The sequence below is a fragment of the Urocitellus parryii genome, chromosome 11, assembly GCF_045843805.1.
Source record: "Urocitellus parryii isolate mUroPar1 chromosome 11, mUroPar1.hap1, whole genome shotgun sequence".
Classification (NCBI taxonomy): Eukaryota; Metazoa; Chordata; class Mammalia; order Rodentia; family Sciuridae; genus Urocitellus; species Urocitellus parryii.
In genome coordinates this window covers 125,050,083-125,068,880 of record NC_135541.1, presented here as the reverse complement: position 1 = coordinate 125,068,880, position 18,798 = coordinate 125,050,083, and the positions used below count along the sequence as shown (strand labels likewise).

Sequence of the window (18,798 nt, the reverse complement as noted above, 5' to 3'; positions counted from 1 at the left end):
CAGCACCACATACAAACAAAGATTTGTGTCCGCCGAAAACTAAAAAAATAAATAAATAAATATTAAAAAATTCTCTCTCACTCTCTCTTTAAAAAAAAAAAAATGTGGATTAAGCAGGGCACAGTGGTGCAGGTCTGTAATCTCAGCTACTCAAGAGGCTAAGGCAGGAGGTGTTACAAATTCAAGGCCAATCATGGCACCTTAATGAATCTCAAAAATCAAAAAGGTCTTGCTGGGCATGGTGGCACACACCTGTAATCACAGTGTCTTGGGAGGCAGGAAGATTGCAAGTTCAAAGCTGGTCTCAACAATCTGGCAAGGCCCCAAGAACTCAGTGAGACCCTGTTTCTAAAAGTAAAAAAAGGCAGGGTGGGGGGTGGGCTAGAGATATGGCTCAGTGGTTGAGAGCCCTGATTCAATCCCTGGTTCAAAAACAAAAAAAGGCCTGGGGTATAGCTCTGTGGTAGAGTACCCTGGTTAAGCCCTCAGTAGTTCACTTACACACACACACACACACACACACACACACACATCAAAACAAACTACTATAAACTATTACATAAATAGTGGACACATGCCATTACAAATTTGTCTAAACCCATAATATATGCGACACCAAAATTGAATTCTAATGTATTACCCCTGATGGATTCTGGCTTATAATGTGTCAATGTAGGCTCATTACTTATAACAAATATGCCACTCTAGTAAGGGATATTGACCATGTACATAGACTCTATATACATGTGGGACAGGGTACATATAGGAAATCTCTGTACATTCTGCTCAGTTTTGCCATGAACCTAAAAATGCTCTAAATATAAAGTCTGCTTTTAAAACTTGTTTTTAAAGGACAGAGGAATGAACAAGATTTCATCCCCCACCCCTTTAGACAGATAAAAAACAATGACACCCAGCGTCATCCCGCCTCCTGCTTTATTTTCCATAGATACCCCTGGTTTCCACCCACACCTCTTGTTTCATCCTTGCTGATTCCAGGATCCATATTTTCAGGTCTGGGGGTCCATACGTCAGGAGAAGCCCCACCTGCACCACTCCTAATGGCCAACCCCCCCACCCACCACAGCTTGATGGAGTCTCTGTAAACCAAGGATGCTCTTATTCCCTGAAAGAAGAAATTCAAGAATGAAATACACACACCTCCATGTCCTCGTCTCCTCCTCCCCATGTCAACATGCTAAAGGGAACCCTTATCTTTCTGGCTGAAGGAGAAGGTCACCTTCATAGAGGTGGGGAGATGATAAGGGAATAACTGCTCTTTGAATGAAGGAGAAATTCTGGAATTTGTAGAGTCCTGCCCTAAACTTGACACCACTATTCCACTTTCGGTCCTTCACTGGCATCTCCATACCCCAGACCTTAGGAGAATCACCCAAGTTCTCTTTTCCATCTCCATTTCATAAGTCTGCCCCACACTCCACCTGCTCAGATTCCTGTCTCCATCCAGTGATTTCCCACACTGTCTCCCTCAAGTGACCTTAACTCACATGCTCTATGCTTCATAGAACTCTGCAGTGTCAGTCACCACAGGGGTAAAAGGAGACTCACCAATTCCTTTCCATAAGCCTCCTTTCCCAGTTCATTTTTCCCAAGCTACATCCCTCTTCATCCTCAATCCACAACTCACAACAAAGAAATCCCATTCTCTCTGAGGGCACATAACAAGGCTGCCTCACTCCTCCTGTATGCTGATGATTCGAAGTAGGATAGTGTACACATCCTGTTCCATGTAGCCCTGTAGGCAGCAGGAAAGACACAATGGAGATGGAGAACAGACATCAGAGACACAGGTAAAGGAGGTGTTCTGTGGAATTTGTGGACAGTGGAATGCCATTTACTGGTTATCTTCACTTATAACTTTATCTTTTAAAGTAGTCAACTTTTCCATGGTTGTCTCCTGCCTTCGTGGGAAGATACTGATGTCTATTTTCAGGATTGCTGTGAGGGTTACAACTATGAATGTGAAGCAAGGCACCTGCTACACATTCTACAATGTTCCACTCTTCATAGTTATTATTCCTCATAAAGGAACAAGCCACCTAGCTTTTCTTACTTAATTAGGGTTAAGTAGCCTCAGGAGGAAACTGAATAGGGGTATCAGGGACAGGAAAAGGCTCTACAATGGATCAGGCAATTGAAAAGGGGTTGCAGGGGCTGGGGTCGTGGCTCAGAGGTAGATCACTCAGAGGTAGGCACTGGGTTTGATCCTCAGCACCACAGAAAAATGGGTAAATAAAAGAAAGGTATAAAAAATGTTATATCTGTTTAAAAACTTTTTTTAAAAAAATGAGACACAAATTTCTCTTTTCCTTTCACATTCATGAACAATCTCTTTTTTAAAAAAAATTAGTTGTACATGGACACAATACCTTTATCTTATTTATTGATTTTTATATGGTGCTGAGGGTCCAACCCAGAGCCTCACACATGCCAGGCAAGCACTCTACCACTGAGCCACAATCCCAGCCCCACAAACAACCTTTATTGATCTGCCTAATGAGATCCAGAGATCTGGCAATGGATCCAGCTCTCTGAGAAACAGCAAAACTGTACAGGAACCAGAAGAGACCTCAAATGCAACATTCCCTACCAGCTTTGTGTCTGCCTCCCTCAAAACTCTACCATGCTCACCCGAGCAGCATTCAGCAGATGATTCCTGTAGGTGGAGATGACCTCTTCATGGTTTTTCTGGGAATCCTGGAAATGAGTATCAATGGGAAGTCATGTGCCCACCCTCTCAACACTCACCCAAGCCTAAGGAACAATAAAGGAAAACGATCCCCTTTACTAGGTTAGCTCAGTCTGGACCACTGCCTGGCTAGGCCTCTGCAGCTCTTAGAATCTGTCTCCCATATACCCATCACTTCCACTGTCCACCCTCTTCTCCAGCAATATCCATTTTCCTGAGGGTCAAAACATACCTGCAACTGTAAGACAAGGCGAGTATTTTCACCCCGAACTGCAAGAACCTCCTCTGAACGCTGCTCCAACTTCTTCAACAACTCCTTGATCTGAGGCCAAAAGGAAAGATAGGGAACCAGTAAGGACCAATTCATTCCTCTCCTCCTACCCCAAATCCCACCGAGGAAAAGATCACCTCCTTTTATTGGATATTTAATATGTGTCAGATACTTTTACACACATTGTCTCATTTATACCCAATACAACCTTTCTTCTGAAAAGAATAATACTTCAGAGGTAAATATTATTATCTACATTTTGTAGATAAGGAGGTTGAGTTTAGTAGTTTGTCAAAATCATACAGCTAATAAGTGATAAAATCATGATTCGCATCAATATCTCTTTGATTCCATAGTTCATGTTCTTAACTCAGTACTGGATCCTAACCCACTTTGGCTATTGACACTTGATGAAAGTGAAGATGAGTCCTTTGTGTCTCAGGAGGTAGAGACACAAATGCAGTTAATAGTAACCAGCAGTAATAGGCATGGTGATAGTAGGAATAGTAATAACCACTCTTTATTGAGTACTTACCATGTGCCAAAAATCATTCTGAGCATTTTAGATAAATACTTTATTTAATGTACTCCTCACAATTACACTGTTATGAAGCTCATTTGGTAGAGGAGAACACTGGGGCTTAGAGATGTTAAATAATCTGTCTACGATCAGACAACTATAAGGAGAGTTTTTTGTTTGTTTGCTGTTCTAGGGGTTGAACTCGCGGCCTTGTTCATGCTAGGCAAGTGCTCTACCACCGATCTACAACCCCAGCCTGAGTTTTGAAACTGAAATTCAATCCAGACAATCTCAGTCTAGAGAGTCTTAACTACCATTGAACCATGTCCCCAGCCCTATTTTGTATTTTATTTAGAGTCAGGGTCTCACTGAGTTGCTTAGGCCTTGTTTTTGCTGAGGCTGGCTTTGAACTCCAGATCCTCCATTCTCAGCCTCCCAGCCATTGGGATTACAGGCATCCATCGTGCCTGGTTCCCCAGTCCTTTTTTTTTTTTTTTTTTAGTTGTCAATGGACCTTTATATGTGGTGCTGAGAATCAAACCCAGTGCCTCTCACATGGTAGGCAAGAGCTTTACACTAAGTACAACCCCGGCCCTCCCCAGTCCTTTTCATTGTTTATTTTGAAACAGAGTCTCACTAAATTGGTGCTGGGGGGGGGGGGCTTGCAATCCTCCGTACTCAGCCTCCCAGGTCGCTGGGATTACAGGAATGTGCCACCGCAACCCAATTTGTGAAACCATTTTGAAGTGGGAGGGAAGAACAAAGCTGAGGAAAACCTCAGCAAGCCATTAAACTATAAGGCTTCTTCCCAAGTCAATACACCATTTAAGTCAAAATGCAAATAATCCTAAATCAATACACCATTTAAATCAAAATGCAAATAATCCGAGACAATGCACACGAGATCCCCTGAGCACAGTGTTTCAGAACCCTGAGTCCTAAATTTGAGTACTAACCCACTTCTGTCTTTGTATCTACCTTTCCTCACCTCCAATTTCAACTCCAACCCCCTTAGTCCCGGGAAAGCATAATGTGGACCATGCAAAGGATCAGTGCTATGTTGGGGCTTCAATCTGACCAAAGGCTTAATCTGGATTCAGATTAGCAAAACCCGGGACTCACGGAAACTTTCCCCGACGCACTCTGGTGCCCCCTGCTCACCTTGGCCTCCTTGTCCCGGCAAGCCCCAGTGAGATGCTCCACCTTCTCTTTCAGCTGCTCAACTGTTTCCTCCAGCTGCTCTGCACGCGCGCGCGCCTCGCTGGCCTGGCCCTCCTGCTCAGAGGCCCGGGCCGCCAGGTCCTGGCTCCGGCGACGTTCCTCCGCCGAGGCCTCGCGCAGGCGACCCATCTCGCGGCAGGCTGTGTTATACTTCTCCAGGACAGCCTTCAGCTCCTGGCCCCAAGCCTGGGCCTGGGCCACCAGCGAACCCCGAGTCTTCTCGTGCTGCCTCAGGCTGGCCGCCTCCCGGGCCCGCAGCTCAGCCACCTCCTCCGTGGCTTGGTACAGCAGCTGCTTCAGCTTCCCTATCTCCTGGCTCTTCCCGCTCATCGTGGCCTGAACCGCCCTTAGTTCCTCCTCCAACTTCCCCAAATCCTGCTCCAGAGCGGCCACTTGGGGGGATACGGGGACCTGGGAGAGGGCGCCCAGCTCTCTACTGGGGGTCAGGGATCCCCGCAACTGCTGGTTTTCTGCCTCCAGCCGAGCCAGCTTGTGCTGGGCCTGGCGGTGCCTCTCCGCCAGGGTGCCGACGCAGACCTGCAGCTCCTCCAGGGGCTCCGAGGCTCTGCTCCGGGCACTCCCCTTGCCCACCAGGTCCGGGGGCAGGCAGTCCCACAGACCCCGGAGGCCGCTTCTCTGGGAGGCCAGGTGCTTGCGCAGCTTCTCCGTGGCCTCCTTCTCCATGGCCAGTTCATCCATCAGCAGCCCTACACTCCGCCGCAACTGCTGCAGCTGGACCTGCGCCTCGGGCTTAGGTACAAACTCCCGCTGCAGCCGCTGACTCAGGGACTGCAGCTCGCCCTGCAGGCGCTGCCGCTCGCGTCCCAGCTCCCCCAGCTCCTCCAGCAGGCTGCTGTTGCTCAGTCTCAGGGCCGACACCTCCTTCTCCAGCTGCGCCTTTGCCAGGCCGCCTCCTGGGGCCTGCTCTCCTCCAGAGTCCCCCAGAGGCTCTCTGCCGGCCCCGGGAGCCTTCGTCTCCTCGGGGTGCTCTGTGATGCACGCTGGGTCTGCCTTGGGGACACCCGTTCTGTCCTCCTGGGCAGGGGCCTCAGGTCTCACCTCTAGTCCCGCCTTGGCTCGGTCCAGCCTGACCAGCACCCTCTCCAGCCGCGCCTCCATTTTCTCCCAAGCAGCTGCTGCAGCCTCAGCGCGGGGAGTTCCCAGGGCTCCCTCCAGAATGGGCCTTGACAAAGCCCCTCGGGCTGCGTCCTTTTCTCGCCACACTGCAGCGAGCTCCTCCCTTAGTTGGAGCAGGAGTTGGTTCATGGCTGCAGTACCCACTGGTTCAACGCCTGGGGCCTGGAGTCTCTCTCTCTGGCCAGCACACAGCTGGTTAGTGTGATCAGGGCCAAGGATCTGTCCCTGACTGGTGGTCAGTTGCTGTCCTGTGGCTTTCCCAATGACCTCAGACATTGGGCTCTGGGCTGACCCCTGTTCTGGTTGAGACCTTCCACGGACTTCATTCTGGATCTCTTCTGGGGTTGACTCTTGAATCCTTTTGGGAGCTAATGGGTTTGCTGTGGCTGCTGCCTGCTGCTGCTTTAACTCTTGTATACACTCAGTCAGCAAGTCCAGGGGACGGCCCTGCTCCATACCATCCCCGGGCCAGAGAGTAGCGCTCTGTCCTCCTGAAACTCCAAGCTCTTGGGAGAGGAAACCTAACTCCTGCACCTGCTCTCTAATCTGGTTCTCCAGGCCCAAGTAGGCTGCTTCTTGAGCCTTACACTCTTCTGTCTTTCTCACCAGCTCCTGCTCCAACTGAGAAACTTTCCTCCGCTCCTCTTCATATTTCCATATCCATTCTTCTAAGCACGGGTCTTCATCCTCCTCTTCCTCCTGTTCCTCCTCAGACTCTGCTCTCCATGAGCTCTTAGGTGGAGAACCCACCTGGGTCTCAGATGGAGAGGCCTAGATCAAAAATAGAACAGTGAAGTGAAGCCCAGCAGCTCACCAGCCCCAGGAGGGCTCTCTTCTCCTAGAACATCTTGTCTTGATGCCCAAGGACATTTAGGGGAGGGTCCCAGTGGGATGACCTGGGGTGGGTCAGAAGCCAAAGGGAAGACATGTAGGGTCTTACCTGGGAGGCAAGATCTGGGTGTAGAACCAGCCCCTGACCTATAAGAAAAGACATGGGGCAAATGAGAGAGAAGAGAGCTGTAGGCTTCCATCCTGCACATATCTCAGACTTTCTCTGAAATGAGCGGCCCTGCAGTGTGATGACCCTTAGCACAGGTCTTCCCAGTGCCAGGAGCTACCTTGTTCATCAGGTCCCTAACTATCAGTAACTTTAGTTTCTGATCCCAGAGATAGAGCCACTCCTTCATTTTGTTCACTCATTTATTTATTGACCACTCTGCCAGGAACTGTTATAGGCAGTAGGACCTCAATGATGAGGAAAATAGAAGGGTTGACAGTCTAGTAGGAAAGAGGGATATTGATCAGCAAATCATACCAATGAATGTACAATTCCTGCATTAAGGAATTCATGACTGTGCTTTTAGGAACATGGGGTTATCTCACAGTAGTAGCAATAAATAAGTAAACTCTCAAAGTGGCAATTTGTTTTTCAGATGGATTACTTCCATGGGAACAAATAAGATACCAAGAAATTTCTTTGACTCTTTGGCTATTGAGCAGAATCTTGAAATCACAAAAGGGCTTTTACCTCCCTGCTGGCGCCGCTGCCAGGCCTGCCGCAGCAGCCCCCACAGTGCCTTGTCCTGAGTGTGCAGAGCATAATGCAGAGCATCATGCCCCGTTCTGTCCACTGCCCCTGCATCTGCTCCATGGCTCAGGAGCAGTTCAGCCACCTCAGCACTGCCCTTCTCACAGGCCAGGATCAGAGCAGATCTGTAGGGGAAGAGGAATCTGAGCATAGGCTTTCTCTGTGGAATCCAGGAGTCCTGGTTCCAGAAATCCCACTCCCAGGGTGAGCTATCAGTCAGGTAAGAACAAGATACCAACCTTAGCCAATGACGAAGCATTAGGTAAGGTCAGAACTTTTAAAATGTCATTTCTAGGAGCTACAGCATCAGAAAGCAAGGGGTCAACTCAAAGGGCTCCATTTTTAGCTGTTTTATATAGTATAAAGGTTCTGGATAAAATTTTTATTGGAAAAAAGGATCACATTTTTCAGAAGATAGCTTGAGAAGCAGTACATTAAACCAATAGCTCCAGAGGCATCCATTCCAGTTCTGGGATCATTTATGGGAGGAAGACGGTCATGGAAGCAGGCAGAGCTCTTCTAAACCATCACTAGGAAAGGAGATTCCCAAAGACAGAGAGCACACTGCCCTCTTCTTCTACAACACAGATGGACACACGCACACCTACTCACACACACTATGCCCATTGACTCCTTTCTAGATTCAGGGTCTAGAAATTGGCATGAGAAGCTGGGGAAGGCTCACTTGTCATCCTTGTCTGTGACATTAACTCGGGCACCTCTCTGTAGCAGCTGCGAGCAGATGGCTGCGTGACCACCCAGTGATGCAATCATCAGGGGTGTACGTCCATCCTGCACAGATGGTGGGAAGGGGGTTTATAAGGAACGAGGAAGAGTCATGGGCTCCACACAATCCTCCCAATGGCCCTCTCTCCCACCCCTTCAGGAAAAAGTCCAGGTCTCAGGGCTAAATACCCACTTTCAAAGAGTTAGAAGCCCTCCAGAAGATAAGGCTTTAACTTCTCTGTGAGGAAGAGGAGGAGAAATAGAAGGAGAAAGAATGTAGCAGAGTAGTAGTGTACAATATGGGTCATGGAATGTAACCAATCCAGCTCAGAAAGAAAAGCAGTCTCCCAGGCAGAACATTACCCACCTGCCATCTGATACTTACATTATCCAACACATCCAGGAAGGCTTCATGGTCACACAGCAGAAGCACACTTGAGGCACAGCCAGAGGAGGCTGCGGAAGGTGGAAGGATGATTGGGTTAAGGTGAAATATGAAGGACATCTACATAGAACATCACCCTACTTTCCCTCCAACCATTCCAGCAGTTGGCCCTGGCTGCCCTTCCCACCAAATGTCATCCTCTCCTCCCCTTTCCCGCCCTACAGTTCCTGCAACCCTGTTCCCACCAGTTCCCCAGCACACACCTGCCCAGTGTAAGGGACTACGGTTTTCTGCATCCACAGCATCTTCATTAGCACCATGCTGCAAATAGCCACAAAGGGAAGCAGCATGGAGCTTGGTGTTAACATCCTCATCCCACACCCTCTACTGGGCCACCAACTTCTATCTTAATATGGGGAAGGCAACTATTAGTCAAGCTCAGTGTATTCTTTTTTTTTTTTTTTTATATACCAGGAATTGAACCCAGGGACACATAACCACTGAGCCACATCCTCAGCCCTTTTTCTTTTTTATTTTGAGATAGGGCCTTGCTAAGATGCTAAGGCTGGCTTTGAACTTATGATTCTCCTGCCTTAGCCCCCCCCCCCCCGTCATTGGTATTATATATACGTTTGGCAAGTCTATTCCTTTTGTGTGTTTGTGGCAGGGGGGTACTGGAGCTCAAACTCAGAAGTGCTCTACCATTAAGCTATACACCCCCAGTCATTTATTTACTTATTTATTTATTTCGGCAGTGCTGGGGATTTAACCCAAGGGTGCTCTACCACTTATCTACATCCCCAGCCCTTTTTATTTTATTTTGATACATGGTCTCAGTAAGATGCAGAAGCTGGCCTCACACTTGCAATCCTCCTGCCTCAGCCTCCTGAATTGCTGATACTACAGGTGAGCATCACCATGCCTGGCAAGCCCAGTATATTCCTTGCAGATTCCTTGGATTTTAAACCTAGTTCCTGAATACCAAGCCTAAGAAAAATTAGATGCTAGGTAATAAACATGCTAGGGAAAATGACACCCAAATTCATATTCATGGATGGTACTTAAGGATCATATCTGTGAGATTTGGAACAAGTTAAGAAGAACAAAAGCAAAGCAGCCATATGCTCAATGGTTGAGCCTTTTGTACTTTGGGGACTCACTTATAAATTGTCTGCATGTCATTTCACATGTGTATCTCTCTTTATACAACTGGATCATAAACTCCTCAAACACAGACAGTAGGACCTTGGCTTAATTTGAACATGACTGCCCTCCTTCCACCTGCCTGTCATTGTAGCAATTAGTTTCTGCAGTCTAGGCTGGCTTTGAACTTGCACCACCTCAAGGGAAGTATCAAGCTGGTATCTATTAAATAAAAGTCTGTGGATAAGTGATTATCAGTTCTCGTCCTGGGGCTGAGGGAGGTCAGTTTAGCTAACCATTTCTTGTAACTACAAAACAAAGTTAGGAGGCTCTGGGTCCATCTCTTCCCTTCATAGGAGTCATATTAAGACATGGCTCTTACCCGAAGCAGGACCTTGACACACTGTGGCTGGCAAGAGATGGTGGCCAAATGCAGGGCAGTGCTTCCTGGAAAAAGAAAGAGGGAGAGAAGAAGGTGGGTGGCCCCATACATGCAGATGACTCATAGGGAGGGAAGGAAGGGACGCACAGATAATCAGAGGGAGATTAGAGAGAGAAGCTCTCAGCCACATGGGGCCAGAAATTCCTGTTCCCCAAGCACTCTGTACCTATGATGAGGGCGAGAATGGGGGTGAGGTGTGCTCAGCTTCAGGGAGGGAGATGCCTGGAGGGATACTGGCTAAGGCTCACTGAGAAGAGAAGCAAGGGTCTACAGTTGGAACCTCCAGCAGGGACCAGCAATGGCCCCCACTGCTGCTATAAAAGGGACAAGCCAGCAGTATGGTCCCGTGCTCCCTCTAACTCACCATCCTCGTTCTTGCTGTTGATGTTAGCCCCATTTGCAAGAAGTATAGTCAGACACTCTGTCAGTCCTTTGGAGGCTGCCAGATGAAACCTGCAGAATCAAAGCCAAAGGCACAAGGATGAAAGGACCAGGAGTGAAGAGGGGGAGAATCTTAACAAACACTGCTTGCTATACTTCCTACCTCAAAGTCAATTCCAAAAGCAGAGAGGGAAGCTCCCCAGCCTGACTTCTTGAGAAAGACAAGGCCATATGGCTTTAGTCATAAAATCAGGAAGCTAGAGGCAAAGCTGGAACTAAGAACTATAGGTCTCAAGGAATCTCAAGCTATTGCAGGGGTATGCAGGGGACACATAGTGACAGGCCTCTCTGAGCACAGAACTCTTAGTGGAAATCAAAGCGTTACAGAAAGAATCTGCCAGAGCAGAGCAGAAGGCTGGACATTTGAAGCCATTTGGGGCAGCAACAAGGGGTGATATTTCCCTTATTCTAATCACTCCCTCGGGTCCTGTGACTCCCATGGCTACCACTTCATTCCTAATTTCCCAAGGATACACACCCTCCTACTTGTGCAATGAAGAAACTACCTATTTAGCATATTAGTTTTCTGTTTGTTTAATGAGCTTCGTATCCTTCTCAAGTCAGTGTTGTCACTGTGGGTTGTGAGGTGGATGGAGCTCAGGAGTAATATCTTCTTCCCTCTCTTTGTGCTGCATTTGATACCAAAGGTTTATTGATATGCTTACTAATTATGACCACAAAAAGGGCTTTGAAGTTGTAGGCATTTCCTGGTCCTACATCATATTAGAGTTTGGGGCTTTCAAAAGGAACCATGTACTAGGGGTGGGATCAAGAGGACTTACTTACGGGGACTGGCCGTTTGAGTTTAGCTTGGTGGGTCGGGCAGACTTCTTGGAGGCCAGGGCAGCCACGCGTCCCACATCCCCTCTCTGTACCGCCTCCAGCAGTTTCTGATCACGACGGTTCCATCTCTCCACCTGGCCCAAAACCACAAATTGTGTGAACATGGAGGATGGGGATGGTGTGGAAAAAGATAGTTTTATGCCAACCAAGGCAAAAGAAAAATCTCCACAGTCCTTTCACTGTTTCACAACTCATTCAGCCTAGACCATTTGGTTCTTAGGTGGGCCAACTAAATACTAACCAACTCATATGCTACCAATAAGTATTGGCAGTACTGCCAGCCCTGAACCTAGAGGTCACTGGACCACTGACTGAATTAAAAATTATCTGTGGGGCTGGGGATGTGGCTCAAGTGGTAACGCACTGGCCTGGCATGTGCGGGGTGCTGGGTTCGTTCCTCAGCACCACATAAAAATAAGGATGTTGTGTCCACCAAAAACTGAAAAGTAAAAAAAAATTATCTGTGAGTGCTGAACATATTGTATTTCAAGTGTCTTCTTAGCTTTTTTCCCCCAATTATTTTATTTCTGTACTTGGGATTGAACCCAGGGATCTGTACCATTGAACTATATCCCCAATCCTTTTTTTTTTTTTTTTTTTTTTTTTGAGCCAAGGTCTCTCTAAGTTGCTTAGGCTGGCTTTGAACTTGCACCACCTGCCTCAGCCTCCAGAGTAGTTGGGATTACAGGTGTGCCCCACCACACCTGTAAGAATCACTATGATTATTGTTGTTAGGTGCCTAGCCTCAGAGCAATGCTAGCGACGACTCCTTTCCTTTTTGGTCTCTAGGTCTTGGTGAAGAAAACTGCACCCACTTGACTACTTATGACTGGGAGCACACTACCTCTCACCTCTTCCTGCTATTCTGAATTTTGTCCTTAGTTGCTAGAGAAGTAAATCAAGGCACCTAGCATCACATCACAGCTAGGAGTCCAAAAAGCTAACAATACTATCTCTACCCATTGGCTTTAAGCCCCCAAATTGGGAGGGAAATCACAAGAGTTTCTATTTTCCTAACATAACTATTTATGCACTGTGGATAGTCTCTTTCCCTTCCATGGAAATAATAACCAAAAGGAAAAAACAGGGCCTTAGCTATTTTTGAGGAGACAGCAAGAGGAAGAGGCAGAAGACTCCCCTCCTCCTCCCTTTGAACCCTCCCAGGCTCCCCGGCAGGGAGCAGCTGTCCCAGGCAGCAGCCACACCTGAGCACGCATTGTTCTCCCATTGAGCTCGAGCTTTTCGGGTGGAGGAGTAATTACAGTCATTGAAGTGTCACAGGGAGCGAAAGGGAAAGACTATGTAAAAGCACCTCGGACTGAAAGCACAGAAAGCCTTGTTTGGTCTAGAAACAGGAAAGGAAAGGAAGAAGGGATGAAAATGCTATAAAGGGTCCCAAATGAATATCTTGTCAGCCAGACTGTTTGGGATCTGGTTCAGCTACATTCTTGGCTGCGTGACCTAGAGCAAACTATTAAACACCTCTAACCTGTTTCCTCGTCTATAAAATGTAGGAAATAATAACTACCTCATCATGTTGTGAGTATTAAATAAGGTAAAGTATATAAAATCTCTTTGTAAACTGTAGAGAGCCATATAAATGTATGGCATCCTTAAAATAAAACAGGAAGTAGTGAGAAAGTATTGGTAGCATATTGCATTTTATAAGGTACAACCTCTACAAGAAAGAGGTAACAGGAGGAGGTAAAGAAAAATAAGGTCCATAGAAGCCCAATAACACATCTTCAAATATTGTTTAAATAGCCAGGGCAAATTGTTAATCAACAACAGGAAAGATTTAGGTGTGCAAACCATAAAACTCTCTAGGGTAGATGAATTCAGAGGTCATACTCCTGTACAACACTCGTAACTCCTCATGGTCCTTTCAAGTGATATTTCAATTTCCAGGGGTATCTCAATATTCCTGGAAAATAGGGCTGATATTTGTTTTCATTTCATCTCTTTGACAGAAGAAGAATCAAAAGCACCATGAGGTCAGATAAATTTCCAGGATCACACAAAAGAGGGCTAAAATTGGGATTAAAACCCAGACTACCTAATGCCCAATCCTATTCTCACCACGAGACCATACTACTACTGAGCTATGGAAAAAGGTTCATTTGTTTCCAGAGAAGTTTAATTATTTCTCAGACTGGCTCCAAGGCAAGCCACCCACCCTCATATGCTATTCCTTTTATGGAGAAGAGTCTCCAAACAGGTCAATTCTCCAATGACAAAATAAGCAAAATGACTTCTCCACATAGACTCTCATGTAAGAATACATTTTCCAGTACCCCCTGGGGACCAGGACAAGCCTGGAAAACAGAGAACTGGTCCATGCCTTCACCACACAGGGCTGCCATCAGCTGACCTCCCCCTGAAGTTCTCTGTATTGATTCTAACACTTTCTGTCTTTGTGAATGTTAGGCACATAAGAACTTCTTTGAACCTCAGTTTTCTGATGATTTACGACATATAAAGCACCTTTCCAGGTACGTTGACACACGCCTGTAATCACAGCTACTCTTGAGGCAAAAGGATCACAAGTTTGATGCTAGCCTGTTTCAAAATTTAAAAAACAAAATTGGGGATGGGACATTGAACTCAGGGAGGCTTTACCTCTAAGCTACATCCCCATCTTTTTTTTCTTTCTTTTTTTTTTTTTTTTTTTTGAGTCAGGATCTCACTAAGTTTGCTTAGAGCCTTGCTAAATTGCTGAGGCTAAACTCAAACTTGAGATCCTCCTGACTCAGCCTCCAGAGTCATCGGATTATAGGTGTGTGCAACTGCCCCCAGCTCACAATTTAAAAAAAAAATTAAAGGACCGAGGATGTAACTAAATTTGCCCTTTTGTTCAAACCCCAGTACTGTCAAACAAAAAAAAAAAAACATATAAACCTTCTATCGCTGTGTCTGCCACATAGTAGGTTGACAATAAAAGTTAATTCCAATCCTCATCCTTCCTAGCTTTGCTGGACATAGAATTCTCCAGCTAGGGGAATGGAGGAGGGCATCTTGCTTATATCAGCCAAAGAATAGCCAGGCTATATAGATGGTAAAGGTGGTTTTGTTTGTTTTGGTTTTGTTTTTTTGTTTTTTAAAATTTTTTTATTTTTTGGAGAAAGGGTCTCCAGGCTGGCCTTGAACTTGGAATCCTCCTGCCTCAGCCTTCCAAGTTGCTGAGATTACAGGCATGTGACACTGTCCCTGGTGATAAAAGTGATAAAGGTGTATTTCCAGCAAGGTAGATACTTTCTTTCCAGTTAAATAGTGTTAAATATACTCAATTGACTTTTTTTCTGGGGGTACTAGGATTGCCTCATAGGTGCTGGGCAAGCAATCTACCACTAAACCACATCCTTAGTTCCAATTCACTTTCTAAAATCTCATTATACTAAGAGTCTAAAATGGGTGGAAATTCTTCATGTCTAAACCCCTGCAGAGCTGGAATAATAAAGGACAAAAGAAGGATGAGTCCATTGCTCACCTTAGCATCTTGGAAAGGAAACACTGGATTATCATCAACCCCAAGGGAACAATCACCAAATTAATCAGTAGACTAATAACAAGGAAAAGCTTTGTTATTTCTGTAGCTGAGATTAGGGGAAATTTTGTAGGAGTCACTGTACTCTCTCCTATCTCTGGCTGTGAACCTGTAAGCACCCTGTCAGGATGGAAGCACACCAATAGGTAGTATAAGAGAAAGAGAGTGGCTACTGCTGCAGAACAGGTGAATGGAAATGGAAAGACTGCCCGTAAGGAATCAGGACCTGCCTCTCAATATTTAAATGCAATAGAAATTCCTCTACTCTGATTCAGGATCAGCAGTTTAAAGTTATTCTCTGTTCTACTTCTTGGTCTGCTTCCTACCTAGGCAGAATAAGCTCAAATGTACGATACCCTCTATTTGACTACAATAAAATGAGACTACAGGAGATGGATTTTTGCTTGTTTGTTTTGCTTCCTATATAGGGGATAATATAAATTAATTTAAAGATGATCACAGGTTTTTCAGAACTTACCTCAGACTAAGAACACAGGGCTCTGCCCCTGGATTCAGGGGTTTGTATAAGTTGGGATAGGGAGGGGCAGACTTCAGGCAAGACTTGGAAAAGCCAGGCTTTTGGAGTGACCAGGAAGATTGTCACATCATTTCTCTGATAAATAGGTCTGGCATGGCTAGCTACCCAGAGGAGTGGAGGAAATTATGGGAAGTACGTGGAAGCTTTGTGAGGAAATAACGTGCTGCTGAAACTGACCTATTTTCAAAGCTTTCTGCAATCCCAGTCTAAGGAAAAAGTTTTCCTTCCAGTTAAATAGTTCTAAATTTCCCAATTTAGCTCCTATAATCTCATTGTACCAAGATCTTATTTTACTAAGAAGAGTTTAGAATGGGTTAGACATTTCTCACAGCCAAACCTCTGGAGAACTAGAGTCAAGAAGGAAAAAGGAATGGTTCTAAATCCCAAGTTCTGGACCATTACTCATTCTAGCACCTTGGAAAGGAGACACTGCCCAAGGATTGAAGAATCAGGAAGAATGCTGGGTTTCCCCATTCCCAAAGAAACAGCAAACTCCACAAACCAGAAAAGGGAAGGGCAATGTTGAGGACTTTGGTATCTAGGGAAGAGTCTACATGAATAAGAAAATCATTGTGAGTTAAGACAGAATTTGGATAGCCTCAGTTTCTGGTGCCTATAATCGCAAATGGTTTTTTTTTTTTTTGTGGGGTTGTTTTTTTTTTGTTGTTTTTTTTTTTTTTTTTTGTATTGGAGATTGAATCTAGGGCCTCTCATAAGTAAGCACTCTACCACTAAGCTATATCTGCAGTTCTTTTGGTAACTACCTTTTGACTAGTTTATCAGTATGTGGAAACTTAGTGGAGAAGCAAATGCAAATGGGACAAGGACAGGCCTCAACAAAGTTCCTACTTTTGCCTCATAGCTTTCTTTCAGAATTCTGTGGTCTGCCCATGCAGAAAGAGTAAGCTAACTGAGCATTTCTCATATTTGCTTTTAAACGACATCACTAAATCAAGGTAACTATTATTATATTACTCCAAGTAGCTGGCTAATTCACTTCTGAATTATAACCCCAACCTCCACAAGAAAGTCCATCCCCAGATAGGGGGTCTTTCTGTAAGAGATCATTAGCAATCTCTTCTGAGCTACTACCTTCTGCAGTCTTCTTCCTTCTGCTTTGTTCTGGGGGAACACAGAATGACTTCTGTTGTGGATTCTCATGATGATCCACCCTAACCTCCTCCCTTCTCTCCTTTCAACATCACTTTCCTCAAATTCAATCAAAAGAAACGAAGAATACAAGACCTAAACAACTGGATGAGGGTTCAGAACAAAGGAAGAGTCTAGGGAGAATCAGGAAGAAAGCTTTTGACTGACCCCAAGAATCAGTCTGATATCCAGACACTGCAGTGAACCAGCCAGGGTGGATTCTGCAGGCAACTCACCCAGTCCCTTGGGGAGCAGCCAGGCAACTGTGCGTCCTCTGGCAGTGCCTGTCAGGCTGGCTAGACTGCAAGATTAACCCACAAGTGAGCGGACGGAAGGCGGTCCAGGCAAAAAAGGGAGAAGTGGGACTGGGTGACCACTGGGCAAAATGGGAAAAGGGGGGGAACAGAGGCTGCTGTTGTGGGAGCACCAGTTGGAAAGAGGTTTGGAGTGATGTTTGAAGTTCAGTAGTGCTAATAAGAAAATGGCAGTGGAAGTGGCATGGGGTGGAATGAAGGCAAGGAGAGAGGAGACTGTGAAGAAGGGCTAGGAAAACACAACTTGTTGGGATGACAGAAAACACTAAGGATGGGCCACCTGGCAGGGCAGGAACATGAGAACTCGGAAGGGATGGACAGTGAAACTCTTGGATAAGAATTAGGGTGGTTGAATGAAGTCAAGGGCTGGGCAGGGACTGGATCAGATACTTGTGGGTGGTTTGATACTGAGAGACAGAGTAGAGGTAGAACTTGGGAAGGGGACAGGGCTGCAGAAGTTGGGGGTGTAGATGCTAGGAGGACAAGAAAGAGGCTAAGGAAAAGAACCTTGGGTACAAGGCAAGATGGAGGCTGGGGGACAGGTTATAAATGACCTCCACTAAGTTAAGTTAGCAAGGCCAGTGGGCTGCATTGCGGTTTGGGGGTCTCTGGAAAGATCCATGAAAGAGATAAGGAAAGGCGATGAAGCATGGAGATGGGATTCAGGACTACTGTCAACACAGGGCTTGGACCCCAGCCCTATACTCCCACACGTTTTGGGCACCTACCGCCACTTGTGAACTGGAGCAGGAGAAGATGCGCTTCATGGCCGGGGCCGGGGCCACAGAGGGGACGGGGACGCGTGGAGAGCCGGGCCACAGGTTCCCAAACCCACCGGACTCGGCTGCGGCGGCTCGAAAGACAGCTGTCAAAGAGCAGAGAGGGCCCCGCCTCAGGCCCCGCCCCGGCCCCCGCTCAATCGGAGGCCCGAAGTGGGAGGCTGGGTCGCCAGCCCCGCCCCGGCCCCGCCCCACGCCCCTGCGGAGGGAGAAAGCCCGCAGTCTCCGGCGGCCACAAGGGCCGGCCCTCCAGCCTCCCCGCTCGGTCTGAGCCCGCCCACTCCCCCGCTCCGACCTGCTCCATCCGAGAAGGAACCCCGCGGACAACGGCTGAAAGTCCCCTCGGGCCCCGCCCCCTCCGTTCCGGGAGGTGGCCCCGCCCCGGCCCCGCCCCGGCCCCGCCCCGAGTTCCCGCGCTACTGCAGCCGGCGCTCGGTGCGCGCTTCTCTGGATGGCCTTGGCTCTTGCCTCCTGCCTGCTTGAACCCTAGTGACGGCGCTTTATTAGATCCAAAGACCTTTGTCAGTTAGTCTGCTTCGCTCCCCCCCCAACTCCAGCCCCCAAGAGGATTTAAAGAGAGCAGTTTGACACAGGAGGAGGTGGTAGTGCTAAGCAGCGGACTGAGCACGGATAAAGTGGCCCACTGCACCTGGGTACAAGACCTGAGGGAAAGGGGATCACGCTCGATTTCAGAATTAGGAAAGGATAAGAAGAAATTTTTTATTTTTTAAGTATTCCCTTTCCGGAACAATTGTCTTCCCTATTTCCACTACCCTTCAATTCAGATTGCAGTAATTCTTGCTTGAACCATCAATCGGGCGCAACCACCTGGTCTTCCCAGCTCTCTTAACTCCCTCCTGTGGCTCCAGCGAACGCGCTGTGAAAACCTAAAGAACAACTGGGGACATGAGTCAGTGCTGGAGCTTGTCAGAGGCCCTGAGTTTGATCCCCACCACAGCGCCAAAGGAAACGTGTGTGTGTGTGTGTGTGTGTGTGTGTGGTCTGGGTAATGAACCCAGGGGCCCTGGACCACCAAGCTGCATCCCC

General features: G+C 46.9%; 1 protein-coding gene across 1 annotated transcript; it reads right to left on the bottom strand.

Annotated features, from left to right (window-relative positions):
• Positions 1 to 1,100: 1,100 nt before the first annotated feature.
• Ankrd35 (ankyrin repeat domain 35) lies at positions 1,101 to 17,816 on the bottom strand. Its single transcript, XM_026380979.2, has 14 exons — positions 17,701 to 17,816; positions 11,371 to 11,501; positions 10,508 to 10,596; positions 10,084 to 10,148; positions 8,822 to 8,879; positions 8,559 to 8,629; positions 8,133 to 8,239; positions 7,388 to 7,572; positions 6,800 to 6,837; positions 4,663 to 6,630; positions 2,943 to 3,032; positions 2,653 to 2,718; positions 1,649 to 1,756; positions 1,101 to 1,126 (listed from the first exon to the last, which is right to left on the bottom strand). Exons 1-13 carry the CDS (start codon positions 17,737 to 17,739, stop codon positions 1,694 to 1,696), a joined length of 2,970 nt encoding a protein of 989 aa, XP_026236764.2. The 5' UTR covers positions 17,740 to 17,816; the 3' UTR covers positions 1,101 to 1,126; positions 1,649 to 1,693.
• Positions 17,817 to 18,798: the final 982 nt, after the last annotated feature.

Excerpts from the sequence above, each read along its gene's own strand:
- Ankrd35 (XM_026380979.2), bottom strand. The coding sequence starts at position 17,739 with ATGAAGCGCATCTTCTCCTGCTCCAGTTCACAAGTGGCG. Across the intron at positions 10,597-11,370 it reads AACTCAAACGGCCAGTCCCC|GTTTCATCTGGCAGCCTCCA; the intron begins GTAAGTAAGTCC and ends TTGATTCTGCAG. Across the intron at positions 6,838-7,387 it reads GCAGCGGCGCCAGCAGGGAG|GTCAGGGGCTGGTTCTACAC; the intron begins GTAAAAGCCCTT and ends CTTTTCTTATAG.